The following is a 20,266-nucleotide window of genomic DNA, read 5'->3' as shown; positions in this document are numbered from 1 at the left end:
TGTCCTAAAATTGTAGCTTAAAGATCCAAAATTGAATTATATAATTCAACCAATTTTTGTACGGAACCCCAAATAACGACTTTGACCAGTTTCTCAATTTTTTGTCAAAGTACATCATGGGATTTTCGCTCATTTCGCTCGTGTGAAGTAAACAGCATAATTTTCTCTAACTAGTGAATATTCATAACAAGGTTAAAAAATGCTAATTAAACTTTGAAAATGACATATTTTACATAAAATGATAATTATGAATCATGGCCATGCAAATAGATTTTTTCTAAAAAAAATTTATGTTAAATACCATTCATGACAGTTAAGAAAAAAATAATTGGTATCTCTAGTCCCGTATATAGAATGCAATTTGTTTAAATATTCGTTAAAGATTATGCAATCGAAAATACTGTATATAGAATATTCATTATGTAATTATATTAATAGCATGTAAACGTTCATCAATATTATTGGATTATTTTTTACTGAGTAATAATTTTCGAGCGTCACCTAATGAAATCAGTGCAAGAATTATTGAGCATAACTAACTGACTTTCGCTGATTTCTATTGTAGTAATACAATTTCAAACATTTTTTTATAGTTTTTTGCAAGGTGGAACTATAATACATGAAGCGTACATATGTGTGATATTTTATAAATTTATATAATTTTATATGTGATTATAATTTTGTTATGAATAACGCAAGTTGTAATCACGTGTCTAATATTATTTTTTAATTAATATCATATTTTTGTTGAAAATTCAAATTTTTATTTTGAGAATAAATTGGGCCATCGAAATCAGTTCTTCGTTTTAATTTTTTAATATAACTTTTTGTTATCTTAATAAAATCCCATACGATAAGTAAGCTAGATTAAACTCATAAATGTCATCAAATCGAAATTTCTATTATACTTTAGTTGTACTTTTTTTTCTTGAATTATCGTTTTATCATCATTATTCTTATTATTTATACGTTTTGCTATTATAAATTATCTGTTTACTTTCATTTGCATAAAATTTAGTGCACATTTTTAAAAATTAGAAAACATACCAATACGTAGTTCTGTAAACATTATAGCTTAGTTAAGTCTCAGATTAATTACTGAATGTCTTTTAATTAGAAGACAGATTAAAATCTAAATATGAATAAAAAATAGGAGTTTCAATGGATAGATATACTTAAAATAATTATGAAATTCAAAATAATGGTACAAATCACAATACTACATCTGGCAGGCAAAGGAACATTACTAGCCAACAACGCACATGTGTAATTACACACAAATATAATTACAAAGAATTTTTAAATAATATTTTCACAAACAATAATTATACTCTTTATCGAATGAACAGCAAATGATTGAAAATAGATTTGGTACAATATAAAATAAAACTAGTGGGGTGGGTGGCATCGTGCCTTAAGGCAAATTGCTGGAACTTCCCGTACCGTAACGAAATGTTCGAGGAATACTGAATGTTTGCAAATAGATTATTATAAATATTGTAACATTGTCTAATATTTATAAGAATTATATAAACTGAATTGCAAAGTTGAAATTATTTGTTTCAACAAAAAACTGAAAAAAAAAAAAAAAAAAAAATGGAACAAAATTTTTTTTTCCAAAATCAATTATTTTGTTAAGACAAACAGAAAGTTTTTTGAATCATTCAAATCGGACGCTTAGTTCTCTCAAAAACTGCCATTTTTTACATATTTAGCTCCGTATCTTCGAAATGGGTTGGGCCTGCCTTTGCCAAAAACTAATAAACACTTCTCCCAATCATTACTAATTGAATGTTTTTTAGATCATTCAAATCGGATACTCCGTTCTCTCAAAAATTCGATTTCTATTTTCCGCACTCTTTGCTCCGTATCTCCGAAACGGCTGGACCTGCCTTTGCCAAAAACTAATCAGCTCTTTTCCCTATCAATAGGAATCGAATGTTTTTTGAACCATTCGAATCGGTTGATCCGTGCGCCCTAAAACGTGACTGGAAATTTGTATCCACACATACATACACACACACACACACACACATCCATTTTTTCTGAGGTATGCCAAAATGTTCAGAAACCTTCAAAACGTCGAGAAATGTAAAAATTTTCAATTCCGATTTTCGGCCCATTACAATAACTTACCCTACGGGAAGTTAAAAATATTATAAATAAACAGCGATGGTCGTTAAGCAGAATAGGTTTCAAGCAGCTAGCTCTCATATTATTAAATAAAAACAAAATATGTGATTTAGTTAAAGTTTTGAGTTCGGAAACGTTGTTTCACAATATTCAAGTTCAAACTGTGATAATTTTCCATAGCTATTCACAGTTTCCCATTTAATATTTTTTCGTTTTATATCCCTGCTAGTTAATTGTTTTCAATTTTCATTACTGCAATTAATTAATTAATTTGTAACTATTTGAATGTTTTTCGAACACTGCACTGATGATGAGTTTAATCCGGACTTGAAACGTTTACTAAATTAATGAAATAAACTTTTCTCTTAATTAGATAAGTATATATTTATTCAATAACTGGATGAATTTAGGAAAATGTATATCTTGAACCAGCAGAAGAGTTATATATATACAAAATAACAATAAAATATACGAATTAAAACTCATATTCTTGCTCTTCACATATTGTGGATTTTCAATATATCGAGCATAAAATATATTGAAGTGTATTAAAATTATGAAATGAAAGATGATTATGATATGACAAATTATGATAGTTGATCTCGGTCTTATATCTATTTTGTAATAAAGAATACAGTTCTGGAAATTTTTCACTTTTATGAAGTTTCAAAGTTAAATTAACCGTATTTAGTATCAATTATTTTCAAAATATTATTCAATTACATGGTTTCATTGACATTTTTGGTGATTGTTCTGCCAATGCAATGAATGCATTGAATATTTTGGACATTTATGTCGCCAAAATTGACTCACAATCGATACAATTACTCTTTGCTCTTGTAATTAAATTAAACTGAGTATCTTGGAAGTTATTATTAAAATTACAAACCAAATGTAAATTACTAAAAATCTTAATGTGTACAGAATTGGATGAGTAATATTTAAATTAAGTATATGTCTGTACAATTGTTTGCTTGAATGTTTTCATTTTGAAATATTCCGTGAAAATTGCCATTTATCTTTATCTGCTTTAATTATTTCAAAATCTCACAAAAGAACTTTATTCGTATTGTCAATTATTCATAGAAATCTTTTGTTATAAAACATTACTAATTTAAGTGAATAGGATTTTTGTCGTCTGGTACTATGACTTCAATCAACCTAGCACTTTGTATTTAATAGTTGATACGTAAGTAATTTTATCGAAGTTCATATCAAATTAAAATATTAGCATTAATAAGCATTTAAAATCCATATAAATTCCATTCATCTTGAATGCTAGGTGCTAAGTCTTCAGAGCGATCAATAAATAGTTTAATGATGCATATCAAATGACGTTAATCTGCGTGCACTCCAATTATTGCGAAACAGTCTATTTTTTTAGAAGATCATCTAATAATAAAGTCAATATTATCGATGTAATTTGTTGACATAATATGTTTCATAAACTGTAAAACACTTTATTATGACGGCATCTTTTTTAATCAAAAGCAAATCATTAATTAAATTCATGTTTAATAATAAAGTAAGATATCTTACGTAAGTAACCAAAACGTATCAAATGATGAGATGTTCATAACAAAAGGCAGACTTGCTGAAATTGATTACCGAAAAGCGTCCAAGAATTTTATTACGGGCATGAAAAGCGTTCATTTCGCATTCCTGCGTGTATTGGAATTTGAGGTTGAGTCGTAGGTGTGAGGAAAATTCATTGTGGAAATGATTCGACTCGCAAATTCACAGAGGATGTAATAGAATTATAAAGACGAAATAATTGTTCTGTTTATTTCATCAAATTTCAAAAAGTTATGCTAGCATAATTATAGTAGGTACTACTATTATTATAATAATTGTTATTCCGTAAAAAACATGAAAATGATTGTTATTTCTATAAAATGCAACATATATAGAATAGATCACAAAAACCTAGGAATGTTGATCGAAACAGAAAATTTCACAATGCTTAATAATTAGTTTTTATCTCTCCCAAAAAGTCGTCTTAGTTAATTTATATCAGATCTAAATGTAATAATAATCTAAATCTAATGTATTTTAAACTGTCTTAATATAATACAGTCAATATTTACCCAGATTTAAATATAATAAATCATTCTGGCAAATTTCTTCAGACCTTCTCTAATGAAAATTTGTGCCAGATAATGTTTCAATTCTCTGAAAGAATATGTGTATGAGAAAGTGTACTGTAAGCATTCTTCTAAGCTTAAAAAAAAAATCACAGCTTATTAAAAATGCATCATCATTTTACATTTAGATTTCGGATTCATTATTTTCCGAATCTAGCCTCCGCCAACAGGCAGCATGATGCAAAATTTTCATTGGAGGTTATATATCTAGAGCTATGCATAGCTGCATATAAAATTTTTTTCATCACTATTATATTTATCCAATAAATACTCATATAAAATAGAATGGTTAACTGCTGGGTTGCAGTGGTTGAGAAATGTACAACAGAAGAAGCTTATAGTAGTTCTGATTTGCTCTTGAAATATATAAAATCACTCGATTTACATCGACTGGTAATTGCATTGATTTGTGTTATGGTTCAACGACTTCTTTGTGCTTAATCCATAAAAAAATCGTAAATGAGTGAAAATTCACCAACCCAATGTATGAAATATGTATGTATAAATGGCTTCTTGGCTGATTTCAAATGTAATGCAGCATGCAAGCATAAACTTTGTATAGCAAACGAAGAAGCAGTTTTCTGATGCAGCAGCGCAGGCTAAAATGACAATTATCATTACTATTCTTAACATTGAATTGAATTATTTCTCAGTGTTATTGATGTAATTAACATCTGGGTGTGCAATCCATATATGGAACATTTCCCACAGTTTCATGTGATAATAGATGTGAATCTATCAATAATAGATGCAATAAATATTTAAAACGATTACTAATACACTTCGTAAACAGCTATAAATTCTAAAAATAAATATTAAAAATATTTTTTATTTACTCTAAAACACCGATATGCACAAACTGAATGCGCTTGTTCAAATATAAAACGAGCTGCGCAAATACAACTTGTTCGCAGCAGCCTTAAAACAAACAATTTCAGAACGGTTGCCATAATGAAATTAGAAAGTACTAGGCACGAGTCTATATGTGCAACATTTTGTGTAATAGAACAATCGTGTCGAGAGAGCTGGAACATGATCTGCGGAAATCTGCAGAGAAAAAATATGGAAAGTCAATTCAATCATTTGAAACCAATCTCAGATAAACGCGACTCGATTATTCTGTTTCTCAATCTGCACTAAATAATACTATTGTTATCGATTTAATAACATCAAACTAACATAGATTGCGACATAACTTGTAATTGAATCGTTTAGGAGTCTATTGCATATATCTATATAATAATTGAATGACTATTATACTCTATTAAAATAGTACATAAGTAAGAAATGTATTCTGCATATAGCTATTCTCCGAGTTCCATACTATTTACAAAAACCAATATAAACACATATTAAAGATCCATTTCTAAAAGAAATATATATTGATGCGAATAAGATTTTTGCGGTTTTTGCTTTACGCTTTATATTATATTTTAAGTTTTGATTTTTGTTTACATTCATCAAAAGTTTATGAATAGAAATGAAACTAGTGGGGTGGGTGGCATCGTGCCTTAAGGCAAATTGCTGGAACTTCCCGTACCGTAACGAAATGTTCGAGGATTACTGAATGTTTTCAAATAGATTATTATAAATATTGTAACATTGTCTAATATTTATAAGAATTATATAAACTGAATTGCAAAGTTGAAATTATTTGTTTAAAGTATATTAGAACTATAGTCAGAAAAAAAAAAAATCTGAATTATTTTCGATATACAAAAAATTTAAAAAAAAAAAAAAAAAAAATGGGACAAAAATTTTTTTTTCCAAAATCAATTATTTTGTTAAGACAAGCAGAAAGTTCTTTGAATCATTCAAATCGGACGCTTAGTTCTCTCAAAAACTGCCATTTTTTACATATTTAGCTCCGTATCTTCGAAATGGCTGGGCCTGCCTTTGCCAAAAACTAATCAGCTCTTTACCCTATCGATAGGAATCGAATGTTTTTTGAACCATTCAAATCGGTTGATCCGTTCGCCCGGAAACGTGACTGGAAATTTGTATCCATACATACATACACACACACACATCCATTTTTTCTGAGGTATGCCAAAATGTTCAGAAACCTTCAAAACATCGAGAAATGTGAAAATTTTCAATTCCCATTTTCGGCCCATTACAATAACTTACCCTACGGGAAGTTAATTAATGCTTGAAAATCTACTACAAATTGTAAATTGTAAATTGTAGTCGACATCCTTTATAGACTGTAGTCTCTACAATGATTGTAGAATTTAAGTTAATGAGTATAAGAGGTATTTTAGCGTTTTCAAATTTTAACTATTTAAAAATATGTTATGAAAGGATTTTTAAAAATATTAATTATCTTCGGAGATACAGCTGTTTCGCCATGATAATCCTCTTCTGTTTGCTTCCTTTTGCGAAACTTTAAACGCGTTTTTCTCAAAACTCAATACGATTCCGACGATTTCTCGAGCTCTACTGGACTGATTTACTGGAAATTTTCTGAGAATTTTCTTTATAGACTTCTTTCAGACATATACTAGCTCCATCTCCAAATTTTAATTTTTACTATTTTTAAAAAATTCGAAAAACTCAAAAAAGTAGTAAGAAATTGATCCTTTTTTAGAAACAGTCACCATTTTGTCAAAAATTAATTTTTTGACTTAATTCTAATATATACCTTTAATCATAAAACTTTTTTTGTTTTAATTTTTTTCTGTGCTTTTGTAACGGTAATAAAGAAATTATAAAAAAAACATGATAGTATAAAAATTGATTACCCTCTCTCTCTTCGATTTTTGCAAAATTACCTAAAATTCGTGCCTCTACACTAGATTAAATTAAATTCTTAAATCTACCAGAATGGTTGTAAATCTGCTCCAAAGGTTATAAATAAGCATCAGTGAGCATGAATCACCAATCTACTAAAAAAAATAAAAATCTACTCCGATGAGTGTAAAGCTACGAGAATGCGTGTATCTACCACAATGATTGCAACTCCACGGGTATGAGTGTAACTTTACTACAATGAGCGTAAATCTACTCCAATTATTGTAAATCTACCATAATGAAATTTTAAGGGATATATAGATAAAATAAACAAAATTCAAATAAAGATTCTTTCGGTACAATTAATTATTATTAAAATCAATAATTATATAATTTACTAAAAAGCAGTTATTGCTATATGTAACTACGATCTTCGTTGTTTTATTTTATAATTCGCAGCTTAATTGTTATTTTTCTCTTTCGAGTTTTGTTTTTTTGCGTACCTGCAGCATTTAATTACGCCTTAGTTTATAAGTTATCTGAATTCTAGGTATTATTGTTTGTAAATATAGTTGAGTGTATATGTAATTGATAGAACACTCGTTACTATAAGATATCAAACTCATAAGATAATCATTTTATTTACTTATATATAGTATGATTTTTTATTACTTTCGTATAACAGCAAAACATATTGTAAATGTTTTCTATGAACATTCGGCAAAGCTTATAAGCCTGCGAAAATATGAAATGGAAATTTCGAGGTATAGTTTGTTGTTCATAAAAATTTTGAAATGTTGAATCTATTGTTTCCTTAAGTGAAGTAATATGGACACTTTATTTATTTATGTTCATAATGAAATTGTATTCATGAGAACGTTCCCAAATATATTAATTGGCTTCCGTACGTATGTTTTTAATACGATATACTAATAAATGCAAATTACTTATCATAAGAACGCTACATATTGAAATTTTTTTCCAGTTTCCATAAATGAGAGCGGCCGTTGTTTTATACTTTTATGTATCTTCTAAACTTTTGAAGTGCGATTCTCGTTCGCTATGAAATTCGATTTTCTGTGCGACAAAGGCATTCCTATGATGTCCATAAAAAGATTCTGTTGAAAGTTTTTAACTAGTACAAAAAACTGGGTGGATTCCGAAGAAACCTTAAAACTCACTGAGTATTAAAATAGCTTTTGAAACTTAAGAATGCCCGGTAGAAATGTTTATGAAAAATACATTGATTACAAACACTATTATTAGTGTGCAAATTATAAACTTGATCATTTTCCCATAAGAGAATATGATTAATAAAATAACTAATTTATGTTTATACTCCGGTAAAATAGGGGCTCCACCGTGAACTAATGGTTAGGTCTATCTGCTTCCTTGCCTGATGTGAAGCAGTTTTTACTTGAAAATATAGATAGCTTTTTTACTTGAAAATATAGATAGCTTTTTTACTTGAAAATATAGATATCTTTCCAAGTGAAAATGTTTCTTATTCGGTATTGCTGCATAAATATTACAGTTATTCCAATAATAAATTCATCAAAAAGAGATAAGTCAATGTCAAGTTGGCTTATGATGTCAAGTTATTAAGAAGTCATTACAACAAGCTTATAGGACTACTAATTTCTGTTTCGTGTAAATAATATAAGGTAAAAGACCCAGTTATTGACCCTGGCCCAGTTTCTGACCTTTTCAACTTTTTTTGGAATTAATTAAAAAACTATACATTTAATGTGAAAATAAATTTTTTCTTAATTGACAGTAATTTATTCTATGCCTCATTAATGTCAATTCAAAAAATATAAAAAATATTAACTAAATAAAAAAAATTTTTTAAACCAAAAGTGACTGTGGAAGCCATTTTTTAGCTTTAGTCTAAACAGTTTATGTAAGGAGCTACGACAATTGAGTTCGTGCACTAATTATGATGTAAGTACGAAAATCTAACTAAAAATATACAAATAAGTCAATAATTAATTAAAATTTATTTTAAAATATTTATAAAACATATTAAATTTAGTTTTATTACTGAAATTTGAGGGTCAATAACTAGGCTCAATTTTATGTGTATGTCACAGTTGTTGACCCTGCAATTCTAACCTTCTAAAAGCTAGGTTATCTGTCACATGTTTTTAGTCACTTGTTCATTAAATGTAAAAATAATAATATTTATTGTTATCTTATATTTTTTTACTATTTTTCGTAGTAAAGTGATAAATTTACATTTAATATTCATTGGTATAAATGAAAGATTGTATTTAAATCTTGTAAATACATCTTTTAAGTGATAAAATTATTAATAAAAAAATGTCAGTTTTATCAACGCTTAAATTATGACTGTTTTAGTTTACTAATATTTTTATTATTATACAATTATACAATTACAATTAATTAAATGAAAATTAGAAGAAGAAAAAGAATTGAAAAAAGCTGAAAGGTACAAAAATAAAGCCATCAAGGAGGCAGGAAAAATAATTTAAAAAAAAGAACTTGAAGAAAAAAAGAAACAAAAAGCTCTTAAAATAAAAAAAAAGTCCAAGTAATTTAAATAATTAATTTTAATTTTTTAGTTTGTGTAATATGTTATAACAAGACTTGAACTATTATATATACGTTAAATTTTAACAAACTGTATATTTTTAGAATAAATATTTAATTTATTTATTTTAATAATAATTTCAGTTTATTTAAAATTAGTAAGCACTTCATAACCTAATCATGATTAAATTTGAGGGTCAGAAATTGGGCTACGGTCAGGGTCAGAAACTGCCACACGAAGAATTCTGAGGGTCAGAAACTGGAGCTCTTAATGTCAATTTTTAAAACGTCAATTTAAAATATAAATTTAGTTCAAATAATTTTTTATGCACATTACTTTATTTTAAAAATCCTAAACTAATAGATAAAATTATAATTTTCTTCATTAAGTTAAGTTTTATATTAATTATTATAGTTAAACCTCCACCGTCACTCTAAAAAGGTCAGAAACTGGGCCCCTTACCTTACTCATTAAAAAAATATTATTAAACAGATGTTGGGTTAAATTATTCTCAAAATTATTGCTTTACTTATATGTAATATGTTTTGATGTAAACTACTATTTGTTTCAGATATTTGGCAGGTCGTATGAATCTCATTTCGGAAACAGAAGCTAAGGGTTTGAGCACTTTCGTTGGAACATTTGCACTTCCAGCTCTGATATTCTTATCGTTGGCCGAGTTAGAATTGAGCGCTGTGAATTGGTACTTTTTAGGATCCGTGCTCTTAGCCAAGGCTTTGGTCTTCCTTGCAGTATCAGTAGTCACCACTTTGGGAGCACGCCCTGTCAATATAGGAAGGGCAGGACTTTTCGCCATATTCTGCACGCAGAGTAACGATTTTGCTATCGGTTACCCCATAGGTGAGTTATAAAAACATATTAAATCTAATTGGTAAAATTTATCGAAATGTTGATCTTATTGATCATATTTCGTTATTTAAATTATTATGATAATATTCTCAACTGCTACGTGACAGCGCAATGGTTAATACATAATTATTTCCAATAATATATAAATAACCTTGATATAGTTAACGAATTCCAGATTTTATTCTGGAATGTTGTGAAAATTGTAATAATTAAAATGTTTTTTAAATGTTTAGTTAGTAGACCTATCGTATGATAAAGATTATTGCAGATACCTAATAGCATAACTATATTAAAATAAATTCTTTTATCATTTTAGTGGTTGCTTTGTACCAAACATGTCATCCAGAATATCCATCTTATTTATATCTGATGGCACCCATTTCTTTGATAATTCTAAATCCGATCGGATTTGTACTAATGGAAATCCACAAAAGACGAATGGCCAATCAGAATTATTCATTGGATTCGCCAACAGATTTACCTCCTAAACAAAACAAATTAACTACGACATTTTCTCTCATAAAAAGTGTCTTCTTTAATCCTGTTGTCATGATGACCGCATTGGGGGTTATAGGCAATTTTGTTTTTAAGCATCAACTACCAGATTTTTTATCTGGGATACTTAAGGTAAGTGATTTCTATGAATTGTAATTTGAAATTTTGTTTATTGGTAATTTTCAGCCATTATTAATAGAAGTCGCACATCATTTTTTTGTTGCTTGAAATATTGTGAACTTTACATTATGAGTAATATGTTGCTTTTCATCAAATATTCGACATCGCTATATTTTATTTCAATATTCATATTTCAAACGTTAGAAACAAACTTAGTTTCCAATAGATCTAGATAACTACTTTTTGTTAATGTGACTATTAACAGGACTTTAAAAAAAATACTAATAAAATTGTTCATAATGCAGTTCTATGTCCCTTCTTCTAACAATAAGACTATTTTGATCTAGATGCAGTATGTTGTAATGCGATAACATGATTTTTTTTATTTTTATATATAAAACTCAAGATAAAGTTCACAATATAGAAATAAATGATATATAAATTTATAATATATGTTCATAACTTTCTTTTAACGTTTTAGGTACTAGGTTCTTCCTTCTCAGCAACAGCTCTCTTTTTATTAGGTCTGAGGATGGTAGGTAAAGCGCACACACTCCAAGGAAAAGCTTTACTTTTACCAGGAATTTTAATCATAATGAAGTTGTAGGTTTAATCTTCTACTTTTTGTAATTATAACTTATAAATTTTTATCGTGAAATTTCTTTTCCATTCAGACTAGTTTTACCAGTAGTAACACGTGAAGTAGTGAGCGTTCTTAATGTGGGAACAAATTCGAGTGATACTTTAGATTTAAGTACGTTTGGATTTCTCTATGGAACCTTTCCGGCAGCACCCGGAGTTTTCGTTTTTGCAACGCAGTATAACATCGATGTCGATCTGGTAATTTTACATATATTTTAAAAAATTGAATTAAATTCGAAGCTAATAAATCAAAATAATTATAGAAATGCATTAAACTTCAAAGTAAATTAGATAGTATTTAAGGTCGCCGATATATAACTTGAATTATAGATTATTGATTCTCACCATTTTCTTCACACTATAGTTTATTTAAATGTGCAAGAAAAAGAGTGAATTGAATTAATTACAAAATAGTTATATGATGAACAGCATGTATTGAGAAAGTAAATAAGATTACTTTCATCGCATTAAATTGATTGGGTGTCAATTAAGTTAATGTGAATTTGCATCTATTGTTTATATGATATACGCATATAATATATTTCATTGCAATAGAAACATTAAAAAGATACCAAATAATTACATATTCTCTTCAAATGCTATTGCAAAATTTGAAATAATGTTTTTAGAACTTTTGCCACCAACCATGAAACAAAAACAGACTGACAGAGAGTTAAAATAACAACAACTATGGGGTTGCGATTGGAGCATTTTCCTATGGTATCTATTCAGCATCAGTTACAACGCTAATCCACGAAAATGGTCAGAAACCATACTGACACTTGTTCAAATAATTTGAATTGTCTGACAATAGGATTCATACTATTATCTTAATGAACTATTTTAATTAAAATAAATATGTCAACGTATTAGAGCTAAGAATTTTCAACAGGGAATAATGTCAATTTTGCTTCCTCCAACAGATCGCTAGTTCGATGGTGGCTTGCACCTTCATCAGCGCACCGCTGATGTTCATATCGGCGAAGATGATAACATTGTCCAATTTGAATCCTAATGATTTCATAAATGAAATCGAATCTTATGTTTTCGATCTGAGTATTGCTGCAATAATAGCCTGTGCTTGGCTTATGATACTTTTCGTGCTATCTAAGAAATACAAAAGACTGCCGCACAGGATTACTTGTTGCTTGATCATATCGCAGGTATTTATTATACTGTATATACTGAAGAATTTCATACGACTTTTCAAGTTTTATAAAATTTAACCGAAGGATGTATCAAATTTTTATGAAAGCTTAACATCGTTATTGTTGGTTATAAGCGGTCACAAAAACGCCTTATTGCGCGATGGTCAAACAAAGAACTTTTATTTGTTTTGTGAGTTGGTGCATATATGTTTTAAAACGTATGATAAACCAACTAAACAATGACGAGGTTATCACAGAACAGAAAACAAGACCTATGTGATAAATCATTTAAAATAATACATAATTTTTACTATTAACTGCAAGGTACTTGATAACATTATCAAGTGGTTAAAAATAATAAAAGTAACTCTCCAGACAAGATTAGTGGTACAACATTCTGTGATTTAAAATTAGGTGTTTTAGATTTTGTTTGTAAAAAATACGGTTTTAGAGATTATACGGAAAACTACTCTTTAACAGATTTTATAAATATAAATATCTGAGTACTGTTTAATTGTTTCCAATTCATTATACTCAAATGTGTTATCCTTAACATTTATCGTTATTAATAAAAATGTTGAAAAAGCACTATATTATATATAATTATATGTATTTGGACATTCTTTACTACTTAGGAAAGTCGAGTACTTACAAAATTATTAGGTTACGTATCATTGTTATCTAGGTAATTGAAGTAAGTGCACGATTAGGTAAAATGTTGTGATTCGTTCTATTTTATTGCTTGTATTATCTGTGATTGGTCTATTGATTTTGTAAAAATATAAAACTATAATTTGTTTGTTATATGCTTTATCGTTGTTGTTTTTATTTTCTGTTGTTAGTTGAAATATATTAGTTCCATTCATTTTGTATGGTTTTATTTTCTTTTAAAATATATTATTGTTATTAATATTGAATTGCACGAACAAAAATATTGAGATCAAGTCTATTTTCTTGTCAAACACCAGTGTCAGCGGTAAGCACATAATTTTGCTGACCGCGCAAAATTTTATGTATATTGTGAATTTAAAGTAGTTTAGTGTAACTATTTATTTAATGGAGTGCTAAATTTATATAAATTTCTTTCATCAATAAAATAGTTGATGAAAATATTGAAGATAAGTTTCCCCCTTATTATTACTGGTTACGCATATTAATTAATGCATGTGTTTTATTTATATTAGTTGTATCCTTATTCACATGGATGTGATATATGAGAAAAATAAAATGGAATGTGATGTGAAAAGTGAATTCTTAACCATTATTAATGATTTGTTCTATATTACAAATTATAATTCTAAAAAAAATATTGATATTTATATATGTATGTATATATGTAATATAGTTTTTTAGAAAGCACGTTTACCAATCTTATAGAAATGTTATTTCAGTAATGCCAATATCATAATTATAGCGATCAACGATCTATCATCATCGATCAACAAAAATAAATATCTATTAGTACTAAGTTTTCATTTTAACAATCATTTTTGAAATATAGTATTTTTAATAATATTATTAATTTTCGTACTTCTACAACATTATTTCAGAGTTAGTGCTATTTTTATGGCAACATATGGGACACCTACGTTGCTGCATAGTAGCAATACGTAGTACAATGCGTAGTTGCATGTTGCAACTACATATTTTCCCATATCACAACTGAATAACAACATAATAATCTAGTTTTATCCAGGTGCATCTTCATTACTTTCATTATTTTTCATTATTTATAAATACATTGCCACCTGACTAAAGAAAAAGTATGCATTATTTATTCTATAGACTTTATTATGCAATTTTTTCTCATATAACTTGATGACTGATGCCAAATGCTTGGAAGTAATATATTCTGATTTTAATTTTAGGTCTTCACAGCTGTTGGCATTATCCTCTGGTCCACATTAGATAGATCATCAGAATGGAATTTATCAATACAGTTCGTTTTACTAACTGTAGGAATATACAGCAGTCGCTTATGGACAACTTTTCTGGCAGTTGTTATGCTTCTCTTGCACATGAGAAGCCTTTGCTTCATCTTAAGACTTCAAATACCATTCGTATTGTTGGGATGGGGAGTACCAGTGGTAGTGGCTAGTATTTTGTTATTATTTGATAAGGACAACGTCTTGAATAAAGAGAAGAAAATTCCCAATTTCCAATTTGGAGAACCCCATGCCGCGATTGCTGTCTCATTGCTTGTTTTCTGCTTCATAGGTTAGTTTTTGTAGACTTATCACATATAATTTTTTATTCATTGTGAAAGAGTTGAGCAGATGTAGTGAAAAATTATTCAAAGTGATGATGGGAATCCTTAAAGTTCAATTGAATATTATGTATATGTGTAGCATATGTATAATGCTAATATGAGGTTTTAAACTAAACATGGCATAAACCATAAATTTAATTGAGTGACCTTGATAATAACATTATTTGGAATATGTGTACATTGTATATAAATGTACTAATAAAATATACTATTACATTTTAGTCACTGTCGGGTGTTTAATACTGCTTCAAAGATACACCAAACGTAGAGCTCGGTATTTGACTCTATCGAACGATGTTGCTGCCTCAAATAATGCCATACAAAACCTAGAGGCCGTGAGTCAAGCCGCTGATGATCAACAAAGAAATTCGAGAAACTCCTACAGACCTTTTCCTGAAAATCCGCAATCTTGTTCGAATAATAACGGCTGCTGTGGCGAAGGAGGAGAAAATAGTTGCAATGGAAAAAATACGAATCCAAAACGTGTTATTGACATAGAAGATCTATCGAGAGGAAATACCCAGAGAAATATTGTGGACACTGCACAGTGAGTTATATTTTATAACTAACTATTGATAGGTTTTGTTTTTATTCTATAATTCGTACTTAATAAAAAATTATTAGAGTAAAATTCATATCTGTTACATCCAGTGAGCGCATCGAATAATACAATATAAAATTTAACTTAATATTATTATATTATAATAATTTACATTCATATCCTTTCATTGATTTCCATCAATGAAGGCTTCTTATTAAAAAAAACCTTCCCAAAGCTATGAAAAACAGCTTATAATCTGATAGAATCAATTTATATTCTGATATTAATGTAACTATTGATAAAAAGTATAATGAAAAAAAATTGACATCCGACCAGCAAACTATACCTCATTAATTTGTTATCACATTAAACAAATCAAAGTATAAAAATGAAGTAAAAAATTTAAAAAAAAAATGCTTGATATACAATAGTGAGTTGAACCAATTTAGATTAGGTTGGCAAATAATATTTTCTTACAAAATAATTTCATTTCTTTCATCACACAAATGAATATGTACAAACGTAAGTCTCTTAAAGTGTTCTATTGAATATGTTACTACTTCATTTTTGAACAGACCTTTCTATACAATACATTAATTGCCAAAATTTGTTCAAATAAAAAATACTTGTGAAATCATTCCAGTTCTCATTTCCATTTTCATCTATTCCAGAAATTCTACATGTCCATCGGCAGTCGGTTGTGGAGGCAACAGTGATCGTGAAAATTGCCAAGGTGCGATTTCAAATTATACTGATCACGATGGGGAAGGTGTTGATCCAATTGAAATAGATGAAAACTATAGTGGCGACCAACAAATTTTAAGGCATTCAGTTCTGCTGATATTGCTTCTATGTTCTATGTTTATTGTAAGTGACTCGTAACTGTTCAGACATATTGTAATTTTTTATATTGTTTTTATTTGGACAGACATAATACAATTTTCTTATTTAATTTAATTCAATGAGTGCTCACTGTGAACAACTAATAGACGACCTCACATTAATTATAAAATTCTGTTCAATTGAGAAAAATAACTTTATTCTGTGTCATTACAGGGAATATCCATTACTATTTGGACCTTAGTTATGGAACAGTTGAGTGGCATCTATGTAGAACTTTCATTTTTGGATGCAACACTTAACTTTGGACAAGCTTTGCTAATTTTTGCCGTTTTTGGTTTGGATACAAAGGAAATTTTATTGCCCATATTAAAATTATGGAGAACACTCTGGTATGGTGCAAACATACTGAATCTGCCACGGTTAGAGGATCTGAGCGAAGAAACAAAACATATATGCAGCCAGTTCACTAAGCATCATCTTAAAAGATGCTGTCAGGCTATTGCAAAAGACACTAGGTATTTTTCTTATACCAAAATAAGACTAAAAATCATACTTATAAGTGTCAATAAATATACATTATATATTTGTTGAGTTTAAATTCTGTGCTCAACTAATATGAAATACTATATCAGCTTAACGAGAACCCCCAAGTAAAATTTGACGATTGCAAATGGATAATTTAATCAAGACACATGTACTAATGTAATCAAGATGTTTACATGCATGTACTGCCCTTTACAATTACATACTAAACAATGCTTATATTGTTATGTATGTTATATGAAGTCAGAGGTGCAAAAACTTATAATAATTGTTTATATTTCAAATTTAAGTAACAGTCATAACAGTGGAATTTATGAAAACCTTATTATAAAATGGTTTTTATTATAACTGTTATAGCTCATTCAATTGAAAATGGACATACTCTTTGAAAATAGAATCCCATTAGAATCTTCACAATATGTCAATAGATTTATTTATAACTCGTATCGTTTATCTCTCACTTACGTCTATAAGCAAAATAAAGTAATGAAAGAAAAACTAATTGCGCTCTATATGGCATGACAAATTTGTTTTGTAACCTCATATTGAAGTTTGTTTCTCTTTCTATGTTTAAAAGCTATGAAATTCTACACTGCATATCTAAAACCCATTTTTCTATAATAATCCAATAACTCAACCGTTCTTTCGGCTTACATCTATTTATATGAACAAGATTTGTTTAACGTAATAATATTGAAGTTATAATTGAAACAGATGAATATGAAGCTTATTCAATCAGTGGATTGAATCCTTAAATCCACTGAGATAATATAAATGGTTTAAATGCGATTAATTTTCTTTGTTAAAATTTGCTATAGTTGGCTGTTTGTAACGAAATAGATATATATGTCAAATATATATATATATTCAGGCATCGATCCAACAATAAAAAGAAATTAATGAGGAAGAATGTCTTTATTAGAATAGCATACGTTTAAAGTCTTGGTCATCTTTATCAAATTATTCAAACCAGGCACAAAAATGAGAAGCACCTATAAATATATTTACATAATTTTTATATCAAAATGTATTAACTAAAATAAACAAAAAGACTGTTAATGGAACAGTTTTGTAATCAAACCATTTTGCAAACTTTTCAAAATAAGTATTAATTACGGTATTTGTGTATTGTGTTTGACTTGAAACCAAGACTCAAAACGTATGCTATTCTAATAAAGATATTCTTCTTCATTAAATTATTTTTTTTATTGGATAGATTTCCAAAAACGTTTCACCGTATATCTATCTCCATCTGGGAAAATCTCACACTATATATATATATATATATATATATATATATATATATATATATGTTGATATCAATAGAATTTTGTATTTTGATTGGAACGAATATTAATTATGTGAATGTGAACACACAACACTCCAAATTACTTTCATAGTATTACTAACTAACTTTATTGCATAAAGTATTAAATTGCAAACTTCTCGAAAGCATGATATATCTCATTAGTGCAAAATATAACAGCAAAAATGTATATTAACACATTATATAAATTACCTAACTAACAACTTCCTGTCACATTGTTTGACACCGACTGACTTTGTGACAGAAAGTTGTTATATTAAAGTGTTACTATCCATGATTCAACATATTATGCAATAGGTAATTTATATGAAGTTTTAATAATGTGTATTTTTTGTTGTTAAGTTTGAGTTTAATTAAATACTAGTGCGAAACAAGGGTAGTGCAAGAACAGAGTATAGTGTGCTATATTAATAATAATTAATATTAAATAATTTATATATATATATAAGGTTGTCAAATATCTCCCTTCCGCCTTTTTGTATTATAAACCAAGAGCAAAAAAGCGGAAGGGAGATATTTGACAACCTAATATATATATATATATATATATATATATATATATATATATATATATAATGTGAAAAATTTCATTTATAAATTTACATACCTGAAAATTGCACTCTAAAAATTTGCGCGACCAAGACTGGGGCTCATCAGTTGTTTTCGCCATTAAATGGAGCTCATGGGATGATTGAAAGAAATCAAAGACAGCTCTCAACGGAAACTACACAAATACATTTTTCCGAGGTTTTCGGAATACGAATCTACCACACAAATTCATTTAATATTTCACTTACAATTCAAGAAAAATGCAAATCTTTTTGAATAAAATAACGTGATAAAACTGGGCATTTACATTGAGTTCAAGATGATATTTACAGCTGACTGCTGACTGAAATAATAGTCTGAAAATTTCTCACGTGTTGTTATGACTCATTTAATTTATTCATTTATTAATTTCTTCATTAATTTATTAAAATATAACATAACATCTTCATTAATTTATTAAGGTTAAAATTATGAAAAACGATACCTTAGGTTATGAAAGAAACGTTACACATGGTTTAAATTCGTCACACGCTAACCACACGACCGCCCCGTTTGACTCCTCGTCTCCAACTGATTGCGCTATCGTTTCGTCTTCGCAAATGGTATTCATTTCATAAACAAAAATTTAACATTTTCGGTTGCATGCGTGATTCTACAGCATTGATACATTTGGGATTAATGATATAATACTGTTCATCATATATTGAACAAAGTTTTTGGTCCTGGATAATATTAATTATTATTGAGTATTTCATTAACTCTTTATTATAAACTTGTGCCATTTTATCTAATTTACTTATTGTTTATAATTTGAGATATACTTTGTGCATGATTATGATCAAAAAAATATCCCAATTTTTATTAATTTGTAAATTGTATTCTAAAGCTACATATCTTATTTATTTAGGTGGCGCATCAAGATCTACAAAAAAGTATTCAAAGGCTCAGATTTTGTGGACTGGCTAATTAATGTTGGCTTGGCCAGGGACCGAGTTGAAGCTATCAATTATGCAAAGCATTTAATCGACGGTCGAATACTGCGGCATATTAACAATGTTCATCATTTCTACGACAGATCTTTATTGTATACATTTACATCGGTACAATAAATCTACCGACACAGTCACCTTCATTTTAAACACTCACAAATAAAGATGATTATATGTATATACTGACCAGATTTTAGCATAGATAGTTTCTATATGACAAAGAATATTTGTATTTGTCACAAGGATTGTTTGCATATGTTCTGCAATCATTCATCATGCTTTAATATTTTATTCATAATCAGAGACTCGATCCTAATGTTTTATGATTTGAATTGTTATAATTTCAATTCCACATGTACAGAGTAA

The 20,266-nt window shown here is 28.3% G+C and overlaps 2 protein-coding genes across 2 annotated transcripts in view; one reads left to right on the top strand and one right to left on the bottom strand.

The window, feature by feature from the left end:
* Positions 1-19,047, bottom strand: part of LOC113374961 — a 728,862-nt gene extending 709,815 nt beyond the window's left edge. The window contains exon 1 of the mRNA XM_026614918.1: positions 18,970-19,047. The gene's annotated coding sequence lies outside the window, so the exon portion shown is untranslated. The remainder of the gene's footprint in view (positions 1-18,969) is intronic.
* LOC113378499 (integral membrane protein GPR155) overlaps positions 1-20,085 on the top strand; it is a 29,558-nt gene extending 9,473 nt beyond the window's left edge. Inside the window, exons 2-11 of the mRNA XM_026619037.1 lie at positions 10,136-10,425; positions 10,751-11,061; positions 11,531-11,652; positions 11,724-11,889; positions 12,615-12,854; positions 14,708-15,056; positions 15,331-15,655; positions 16,321-16,516; positions 16,706-17,007; positions 19,819-20,085. Coding sequence (XP_026474822.1) covers positions 10,136-10,425; positions 10,751-11,061; positions 11,531-11,652; positions 11,724-11,889; positions 12,615-12,854; positions 14,708-15,056; positions 15,331-15,655; positions 16,321-16,516; positions 16,706-17,007; positions 19,819-20,020 — 2,503 coding nt within the window. The 3' untranslated portion in view covers positions 20,021-20,085. The remainder of the gene's footprint in view (positions 1-10,135; positions 10,426-10,750; positions 11,062-11,530; positions 11,653-11,723; positions 11,890-12,614; positions 12,855-14,707; positions 15,057-15,330; positions 15,656-16,320; positions 16,517-16,705; positions 17,008-19,818) is intronic.
* Positions 20,086-20,266: the final 181 nt, after the last annotated feature.

The sequence above is a fragment of the Ctenocephalides felis genome, unplaced genomic scaffold (genome assembly GCF_003426905.1).
Source record: "Ctenocephalides felis isolate EL2017-DRISC unplaced genomic scaffold, ASM342690v1 CF-g0.4_SCAFFOLD_01886, whole genome shotgun sequence".
In the NCBI taxonomy this organism is placed as follows: Eukaryota; Metazoa; Arthropoda; class Insecta; order Siphonaptera; family Pulicidae; genus Ctenocephalides; species Ctenocephalides felis.
This window is presented reverse-complemented; position numbering and strand designations above follow the sequence as displayed.